The following is a 10,192-nucleotide window of genomic DNA, read 5'->3' on the forward strand; positions in this document are numbered from 1 at the left end:
TGGTGAGCCGCCATCCAAGACGAGACGTCGGCGAGGCATGCTGAGATACGGGTGGAGACCTGTGTGTCAGACGGTGGGAAAGAGAGCATGAGTTGAGTGTCGTCGGCGTAACAGTGGTAAGAGAATCCATGGGAGGATATCACTTTACCAAGAGAGTGAGTGTACAGTGAGAAAAGAAGAGGACCAAGAACTGAGCCTTGTGGAACGCCAGTGGAGAGACTACAAGGAGCGGACGTGTCGCCCTGCCACGTTACCTGGTATGAGTGTCCCTGCAGGTATGATGCGAACCATTGCCATGCAGAGCCGGTAATTCCAAGACCGGCAAGGATAGACAGGAGGATCTTGTGGTCCACTGTGTCAAAAGCTGCGGAGAGGTCAAGAAGGATCAGAACCGAGGACAGTCTGGAAGCTTTAGCTGCATGGAGCTTCTCTGTAACTGCAATGAGAGCAGTTTCAGTAGAGTGTGCAGCTTTGAAGCCAGACTGGTGGGGGTCCTGAAGATTGTTCAGAGTGAGAAAGAGAGACAGTTGGTTGTAGACAGAACGTTCGAGAATCTTTGAGAGGAAAGAGAGAAGAGAGATAGGTCTGTAGTTGCCGATGTCCAAGCTGTCTAGAGTTGGTTTCTTTAGGATGGGCACGACTCTGGCAGACTTGAAGGCCGATGGTACCTGACCTGATGACAAAGAGCTGTTTATGATAGAGGAGATGAAGGGGAGGAGGTTTGGAGCGATGGTTTGGAACAGAGGGGATGGAATAGGGTCTAGTGGACAGGTGGTAGGATTATTGGAGGTGAGAAGATGTAGGAGGTCATCTGTGGAAAGAGGAGAGAAGCAAGTCAGAGAAGAGGGAGGAGGAGGAGGGCAGTGTCTAGAGAGGGGGGTAGAGGCAGGGGGGAAGGATCGGCGGATCTTGTCAACCTTTTCTTCAAAGAAGGAGACAAAATCATCTGCAGACAGGGTAGTGGGAGGTGGGGGAGTAGGAGGGTTGAGGAGAGAGGAGAAGATGGTGAATAGTTTGCGTGGGTCAGATGCAGAGGATTCCAATTTCCCCCTGTAGTAAGATGCTTTGGCGGCAGCAACTTCCGTTCTAAACCTGGAGAGAAGAGACTGATAGGAGTGGAGGTCGGAGTCGTGTTGTGACTTCCGCCACTTCCTTTCAGCCAGTCTTAGCTCTCTACGGTTGTTGCGGAGAACATCTGACAGCCACGGGGAAGGTGGAGAAGAATTTGCTGACCTAGGGGAGAAAGGGCAGAGAAGGTCGACAGAGGTGGAGATAGAAGAGAGGAGAGTGTCTGTAGCAGTTTCAAGTGGGAGAGAGGAGAAAGATTCAAGATGGGGAAGAGTGGTCAGGACAGTAGAGGCAAGAGCTGAGGGGGAAACAGAGTGAAGATTGCGGTGAAGAGTGGAAGAACTTGCAGAAGTGGTAGTTGAAGGAGCAGAGAGGGGGAGTGAGAAGGAGAGAAAGTGGTGATCAGAGAGGTCCAAAGGAGTCACAGCCACATCCAGAGCAGGGACAGGTCTGCTGAAGATCAGGTCCAGAGTGTTCCCTGCTCTGTGTGTTGGTGCAGACTGGTTGAACGCGAGATCAAAAGAGGATAGGATTGGGAGAAGGCATGAAGACTGGAGTTTCTCTGATGGAAGGTTGAAGTCGCCGAGTAGAATAAGTGGGGCGTCAACAGGGAGTCCACTCAGGAGAACATCCAGTTCATCAATGAAACTGCCCAAACTGTTATGTGGAAAGGAAAGAGGTAGGCAAAATAAATGCTTGGCACCGTGACCCACCAGTACAAATTTGGTCAAGATTGGACTTGACGATCCCAGACGCTTAGCTTAAGGCTGGGTTGGGTGTGGTTTGGGCCTGTGACCCTCCACGACAAGTTTGGTAAGGCTTCAATGAGGACACCTTTGCAACCATGTGTGCAAAAATAGAGTGCAAATAGATCCACTGTCTTGTGCTTGACATATATTGTAGAGGGTGACCCCCTGAACCGCATACTGAAGTTTGGTGACCCTAGGCCCTAGGCACAGAGGTCAGGGTGTAATAGGCAAAAAGGCATTCAAATACTAAGACCTCACCATGGATATGAGTATAATGATGTGCTGAAATAGTAGTGCAGATAGATCCACAGCCTTGTGCTTGACATATGTTTTGGAGGGGGACATCATGAACAACACACTGAGGATTGGTGACCTTAGGCCCAAAGGTCAGCGAGTAACTTAGGGTTTGGTTTTTTGGTGTCCTAAACCCTAAACATGTAAGTGAGCTTTAGGTTAAATGAGAACTGACCAGAACGAAACTTAGTGAGCCCTGTAGGGTCGTGCTGGACGACATATCTCCAACATGACGACTTTACAGGAGAAGGCAAAAATGCTCTTTACTCTGAATGCAAGTCAACGTAAAGTCATTTGGAGCATTTCTATTGGTCCATTCATCCAGAGGTATTTACACAGTGGACAGAAGCAGCTACAGAGTTCAAACCATGGAGAAAACTAAAAACAGGCAAAAATGTGAATGCGCCATCTGTAGGAGACAGAGTATAACTGCAGCATAATTTAAGGTGGAACAGGAACTCTGAATAAGACACTGTGGCCTACGTTTAGGTCTAAATTAGGTTTAGGTGTAGTAGGCTACGTTCAGGTGGAGGTGGAGGTTCAAGTAATTACAGTTCACTGGTTGCTTTGTAAGGTTCTCTGTCTTTCCAGTGAGACCAGACTGCCCAGTGTTCTGCACTCTTCCACTCACTGGACACTTTGACACTCAAGCGTAAGAATCTGAGACACTTTGACAAGAACCAGACTGTGATGTTCTAGATAATGACTGGGAACATCAGAACATCTCCAGAACATCAGCAGGCAGGTCTTGTGGGGTGTTCTCTAGTTATTCCTCACTTCACTGCTTAACTGTGTGAGAGGTTGGTTTGGTCGTCTGGTCGGATTGTTCTCGTGGATTTCCTGCGTCTTCACAGTAAATATGCTTTTAAACCATAGAGGAAGCCATGACACAGTCAGCACTTCCTCTTATACAAAGACGACTTCCTGAGGACAGCAGACAGAGTTTACACGGCTGTTTCTGACGTCTGGTTTATTGCATGAATCAAAATGCATGAATGATATATGCAGGTGCTGAAACTAATATACAGTAACTGCATTTCACTGCTTTGGCAGTAAGACACTGTCATTATTTAAATGTCATGTTTTTTTGGTATAATATGTATAATAATAATAATAATAATAATAATAATAATAATATTAGATGCAGCATCTGAGGTTCACCTGTGTTGTTGTTGTTGTTCAGATTATCTTTTCTCTATTATCTCAGATTATCTTTTATCTATTTGTAAATAGTACACAGAACTAAATATACTCACAATATGACTCTCTTATTTCTATAAAGTATATTCTTTTATTTTATTTTTTGTAATTGTTTTGTGTATATTTAGTGTATTTTTGTTGTTTAGTATATTTAGTTTGGTATATTTAGTGTCTTTAGTTCTGTATATTTAGTATATTCAGTATATTTTGTATATTTTGTATATTTAGTATATAGTTGTATTTATATTTAGTTCTGTATATTTAGTTCTGTATATTTAGTATATTTAGTTCTGTATATTCAGTATATTCAGTGTATTTAGTATATTCAGTATATTCAGTGTATTTAGTATATTCAGTATATTCAGTATATTTAGTATTTTCAGTATATTTAGTATATTCAGTATATTCAGTATATTCAGTGTATTTAGTATATTCAGTATATTTAGTATATTCAGTATATTCAGTGTATTTAGTATATTCAGTATATTCAGTGTATTTAGTATATTCAGTATATTTAGTATATTCAGTATATTCAGTATATTCAGTGTATTTAGTATATTCAGTATATTCAGTATATTCAGTGTATTTAGTATATTCAGTATATTCAGTATATTTAGTATATTCAGTATATTCAGTGTATTTAGTATATTCAGTATATTCAGTGTATTTAGTATATTCAGTATATTTAGTATATTCAGTGTATTTAGTATATTCAGTATATTCAGTATTTTTAGTATATTCAGTATATTCAGTGTATTTAGTATATTCAGTATATTCAGTATATTCAGTGTATTTAGTATATTCAGTATATTCAGTGTATTTAGTATATTCAGTATATTCAGTATATTCAGTGTATTTAGTATATTCAGTATATTTAGTATATTCAGTGTATTTAGTATATTCAGTATATTCAGTGTATTTAGTATATTCAGTATATTCAGTGTATTTAGTATATTCAGTGTATTTAGTATATTCAGTATATTCAGTATATTTAGTATATTCAATGTATTTAGTATATTAAGTATATTCAGCATATTTAGTATATTTAGCTGTATGTATATTTAGTTCTGTATAGTTAGTGCTGTCCTGCTGTAGAGTAATTACCTGAGCTTAACCACAAGCACTTCAGGGCATGAATGATCTGACAGGTTTTACAAATGATCAATAAACCGGACTGAAGCAGCTGTATTCGCTGTGACCTTTTCAATACCAGAACAGACCAGCTTTAGTCAGAATGAGAAGATCGCCATCTGCTGGTTGGACCAGTGTGTAGCAGAGATATGTAATTTAGTGATCTGGGGATTGGCTGCTTGTCAGGTTAAAAATGTCCAATGTTGGTGAGAACAAAAGCAAGAGCCTAGAAAACTAAAACCCGATCAGACTGAATAATCCTCACCTGGGCATCAGATTCAACCCTGTCACTGACCACAAAGCCAAAACTGGACTACCCCTACCTAGCTGATGGTCAGTGGTGAAAACTTCATAGGAACGTTCTTTTTTTAAAGGTTAGGGGAGTGGGCAGTGGTGCTCAGCGGTTAGAGCTACTGGCTATTGATGACAGGGTTGTTGGTTCGATACCCGGGCTCGGCAAACTGCCACCGTTGGGCTCTTGAGCAAGACCCTTCTTCACTCTCTCTGCTTCCTGGGCGCTGGAGTTGGCTGTCCACTGCTCCGGGCACGTGTGTTCACTGTGTGTTTGCTCACTAGTGTGTGTGTATGTGTGTGTTCACTGCACAATAGGGGTTAAATATGATGTACATGGGTGTCTTGTCTAAGAATGGTTTGCATCCCAATGTTCTTAGCGTGTTTCTCGCAGCCCGGTTCATTCACACCATTAGTGTGGGCTAAGGAGCTGGGGGTGAAGTGCTCTTCCTACTGAATGCAATCAAATCATCACAGCAATGCTCCTCCAAAATCTAGTAGAAAGCTGGACAGTAGAGACAGTTACTCCAACAAAAGCTGGAGAAACTCTTTTTAATAGCCTTGATTTCAGAACAAGGAATGAGCAGGTGTCCCAATACTTTTGTCCATATGGTTTAGTTTCAGTGTGCACACTGTCCAATCAGACCCCCTCTGTGTCAGCTTTGTATTTCTACTCAGAGATCATGAAACCTAGAGCAACTAGAGCGACCCCTGGGTTGAATGGAAGCGATGTTGTCGTTAACGAGGCTCACCCCCGTCCGTGCACAGCTATTAATACGGATCAATTAACCAACAAAGGATCAAAGGTGTGTTTACAGGATTTCACTAAAGAATGCTCCTCTGTGTTTGAACAAAAGACAAACATCACAACTATTTCATTTTTATTTACATTCATTATTATTTATTGTTATTTTTATATGATTATTATTTGTTGTAGTTGTTATTACAGATCCATCGATGGAGCCGACTCGGCTAAATATCTGCTCACACAACCAGAGCCTGTGAGTACCGCTTACCTCACAGTACATCAGAGTAGAAGCAGACAGGGACAGATGCAGAAACACTGAAGGTGGAAGAAACGTCACACACATTGCACAGGGATGAGACCTGTTAGTCTACGCCGATGTAATTTTTACTCTTTAAAGCTTTGTCTTCCTCCTGTATCGTTTCTAACATGTAGTCATAGTCTTCTGACCTGCAGAGAGATCAGACAAGACAGGCTCAGCATTTCAAAGACAAACCAGTGAAGATTTCTTTATTGATATACATAAAAAAGAACACAGTCTGTCATTATTATTATTGTTTTTATCATAATTTTAAATACGTACACAATACTCACTTATTTTATGATGCAGAGCTGTTTTAGAGAGTCTTGCCTATACGGTACAACACTGTCTAATCTCATTATGATCAAACTTGTGTTCTAATTAGTCATTATTAATAATATATAATTATTATATTATATTATATAAAATTATATTATATACACATGAAGTCAATGTTCCACCAAAAACAAAACGTATATCTCCAAAACAGCAGCTTAATCAGGACAAGCAGGAGCCTGAACTTTCAATGGAAGTCAATGTAAAAGATTTAATTCATTTTTAAGTCATTTTTGGAGCGTTTCTATTGGTCCATTCATTATGTAACTCTGATCCAGTATAAAGAACAACTGCCAGATTCACAAACATGCTAAACATACATATACACCCCTTCTAATGAATGTAGAAAGCCTGCCTAGTCCCTGTAGAGAAGTACTGCCAATAGAATAGGACTCTCTGATGAACTGATGAGCCTATCAGCACCATGCTGCCTAATAATGCCAGGCATGGGCTAGATAGAGGGGTATAAAGCCCCCCAGCATTGAGGAGCTGTGGAGCAGTGGAAGAATTGTGTCCTCTGGAATGATGGATGGTGGAGCTCCATCCAGTACCTTTGGGATGAGTTCCCAGCTAGCATGTCCATGTGGGACCTTTGCGGGTAGCCCAATTGGGAACCAGAAAGTTTTATCTTTGGGTTTCAGGTGGGTCTCACATATGAGACAGTGATGGGACCCCATCTGGAGCGCTCCCTAATGGGTTGTGCACTGCTTTTGGGATGTGTTGTGGATTTGGGGATGAACATCCTGACCTCCCTAATGCTCTTGTCACTGAATGCAATCAAATCCTCACAGCAATGCTCCTCCCAAATCTAGTAGAAAGTCTTCTTCCCTGGACAGGAAAGCCATATCTCCAACAAAAGCTTTAATAGCCTTGATTTCAGAAGAAACAGTGAATGAGGAGGTGTCCCAATACTTTTGTCCATTTGCATATATATATATATTTTAGGTCATAGCATTAACCTCACACTGTCTCGAGCTCTTACATGTAAATCATGTTACACTGGTTAGAGAGTGTGGAGTTAGGAACCCCACCCGAGCACTCTTATTGGTGTAGGGTGGTGGACTGGCCCGGTCGGGATGTCAGACCCTAGTCTACCATGGGAAGGCGGTGTTGTTACCATCCTACTATGCGCTTTGCTACACCGACCATAACCATAGACAGTATTACAGACAATAATGACCTTCATTGTCTTTGTCATAGTAACAGTTGCTGCTAGATTAGGTAAGTTTGGTGTTTCCGGTTTGGCGCCATTTAAACCAGGCCTCAGACCCTGACCCTGTTTCCTCACCTGTCTCTGGGAAGTGGTGATTCAAGGGTCCGCGTGAACACAGCCAAGGCTCGCAAAGGATCCCCAACGAAGAGGTTCCGTCGCCCGAATCTCTGTGGTAACGTGGCAGAGGGTGGAGACTCGGCCCGCCGGCACTCTGTACACAGCTGCCCGGAAGATGGGTCCAGCTCCTGAGAGCGGCCGAACCTCTGTGGGAGGTTGATGGAGGACTTGGGCGTTCGCTGGATGTACACTTCCCGTCCGAAGCGGAGTGGCAGGTTGGCGTGCAGGTGCGACGGTTTGGCTGCTATCGGGTGCAGTCGCAGGATGGTCGGTGAACTCGCTCTGCCGCTGGTCGGGACCACGTTAAAAGTGAACTCCTCCATTTCTAGACTGCGTGGGATATCTTGAGTGTTCTGTAAATGAAGGACATAGACCAGAGGTGTCGAGTAATGAAGTACCAATACTTTGCTACCTTACTTAAGTAGAAATGTTGGTTATCCATACTTTTTATGTCCAATTACCACCACCACACCTCATCTCTCTCAAAAGTACTGGATGGAGCTCCTCCACCATCATTTCAGAGAACACAGTTCTTCCACTGCTCCACAGCTCCTCAATGCTGGGGGGCTTTATACCCCTCTAGCCCACGCCTGGCATTATTAGGCAGCATGGAGCCAATAGGGTCATGATGTTGATCTGCTCCAGAGAGTCCTATTCTATTGGCAGTTCTTCTTATTCTCCACAGGGACTAGACAAGCTGTGTGTGTGCATTTGCACATCTGTGTCAGCAATGGATGCAACTCAAAGTAGCCGAATGCATTTTTTAGAAAGGGTGTCCACAAGTATTTGGACATAAAGTGTTCAACATCATATCATACTGGATACCAGTAGGTCGTCATATAAGGACAATCTAATTGTCAGTGATGCACCAATATGCTACCATGCTTGTCTCAGATATTTTTCATGTACATATCCATTAATTCTGACGTATAGACATTTAATAAACAGAGAATCGGGACTAACCCACTGCTTAAACTGTGACGTTTAGTGCAGCCTAAGGGTTATTATACAGTAATCACACATACAACACTGCAAACTAGCTGAGGTGCTCCTCAGTTACAGCCAGTCTAGAACAGCTGGAGCTTCTGTAGAGGTCAGGAGGTTAAGGTTAGGTCAGTACCTCCTATCCTCCTGCACTAATGCGTGTGTGTTCATGTTCGTGTGTCTCTCACCTCCGAAAATATTCCGTTTGGGATTCTGTTGGGGTCGTTCTCATCCATGAGCGGGAGCCTGACAGTGCTGACATCCTGAAACAGCAGACTACTCAGAATGCCTAGTGTCAGAGAGAGCACGGAGACAGACATCTTCCAGCCTTCATTTCTAGAGAGACACTTTACAGGCCTTTTATACATAAACACACACACACATACACACACCCCACACACACACACATACACAGATTCCATTGACAACATTCATCGAATCGCTTTCTCAACCCCGGAACTCAAGCAGCACCTTTCTCTGCCATCATTAATCACATTCTTGTGTTAGCCATAGCAACACGGGGGCACGCAGGTGGGCTGCTCTGAGCAGGTTGAAGGACAGATGCCTTTTATTTAAGATTTTTAAGGTTTTTAACATGTTTAATATCATCATAATAAACAGTGCCTCTCTGCTCTGAACCAGATTAATTAAATGTTCAAATTCAATTATTTAATAAAATTTAAGAAGCATGTGAGTTTTGCACCAATTTGCACCCAAGTCTAGACACTCCTCTTAATGAGTGAGTTCAGCTACTTTACAGAGCACCCATTCTTCCTGTAGTGGAGCATGCACAGCTTGGTTAATCCCCATGAGTGTAAAGCCACCATGCCCAACACCATCCTGGGCTGGCTGTGGAGCAGTGGAACTGACTCCTCTAGAGTGCTGGAGCTCCAGACATTACATCTGGGATGAGTTTGAATGGCATTTTTGAATCTATAACTACTCAGAAATGGTCAGTACCTGCTATCATGGCTGAATTCCATCAAATCCCAACAGCAAAATCAGAAATCTGGTGTAAGGCCTTTGCAGAAGAGTAGAGGGAACCCCCACTCCCTATGATTACCCTTGATTTCTAAAGCACCTCTAGAGAAGCGCGTGTCTACAAGCTTTTGAACATATAGTGTATATCGCTGCTGTCGGACAAACACCTCGTATCTCCAAAACAGCCGCTGTACAGGAGAAGGAAACAGACGCCTTATCTTTCAATGGAAGTCAATGTAAAATATTTTACTCCAGGTCACTGTGGAGCATTTCTATTGGTCCGTTTATCATGAAAGACTGCCAGACTCACATCACAAGGTTGTTCTTTAACGGCGATGATATTCATTTTACATTCATCAGTGAATAAAAGTCACCATGCCCAACGGCATCCAGTAGATAGCAGAGTATGAAGCCCCACGGCACTGGGCTGTAGAGCAGTGGAGCTCCAGTGGAGCCAATACTGTCTGGGATAAGTTTGAGTGATATTTATGGATCTTCAGCTAATCATGCCTTTAGTACCTGACCTCAGTAATGCTGTCATGGTGCAATGCCATCAAATCCCCACAGAAATGTTCCAGAATCTAGTGTAAGGTTTTTACAGAAGAGTTGAGGCTGTTACTGCAGCAAAGGGAAAACAACAAAACTCACTATTATTATCCTTAATTTCAAAAGCAAATTGAGACGAGCAGGTGTCCACAAACTTTTGGACACGCAGTGTGTTTACATTTTCCAATTTTTCAGAATCAGTAAATACTTCATTATTATAAAATGGTATGAACTGA

At 42.4% G+C, this 10,192-nt stretch overlaps 1 protein-coding gene across 1 annotated transcript; it reads right to left on the reverse strand.

Annotated features, from left to right (window-relative positions):
* Nucleotides 1–5,843: 5,843 nt before the first annotated feature.
* Nucleotides 5,844–8,749, reverse strand: npvf (neuropeptide VF precursor). Its single transcript, XM_072674984.1, has 3 exons — nt 8,618–8,749; nt 7,404–7,798; nt 5,844–5,928 (listed from the first exon to the last, which is right to left on the reverse strand). Exons 1-3 carry the CDS (start codon nt 8,747–8,749, stop codon nt 5,844–5,846), a joined length of 612 nt encoding a protein of 203 aa, XP_072531085.1.
* Nucleotides 8,750–10,192: the final 1,443 nt, after the last annotated feature.

The sequence above is a fragment of the Salminus brasiliensis genome, chromosome 3, assembly GCF_030463535.1.
Source record: "Salminus brasiliensis chromosome 3, fSalBra1.hap2, whole genome shotgun sequence".
Classification (NCBI taxonomy): Eukaryota; Metazoa; Chordata; class Actinopteri; order Characiformes; family Bryconidae; genus Salminus; species Salminus brasiliensis.

What these genes read in the sequence shown, in the direction of transcription:
- npvf (XM_072674984.1), bottom strand. Translation starts at nt 8,749, where the DNA reads ATGTCTGTCTCCGTGCTCTCTCTGACACTAGGCATTCTGAGTAGTCTG. An exon ending in CAAACGGAATATTTTCGGAG is followed by an intron (nt 7,799 to 8,617) that starts GTGAGAGACACA and finishes CTTCATTTACAG; the next exon opens with AACACTCAAGATATCCCACG. An exon ending in TCACCACTTCCCAGAGACAG is followed by an intron (nt 5,929 to 7,403) that starts GTGAGGAAACAG and finishes ATCTCTCTGCAG; the next exon opens with GTCAGAAGACTATGACTACA.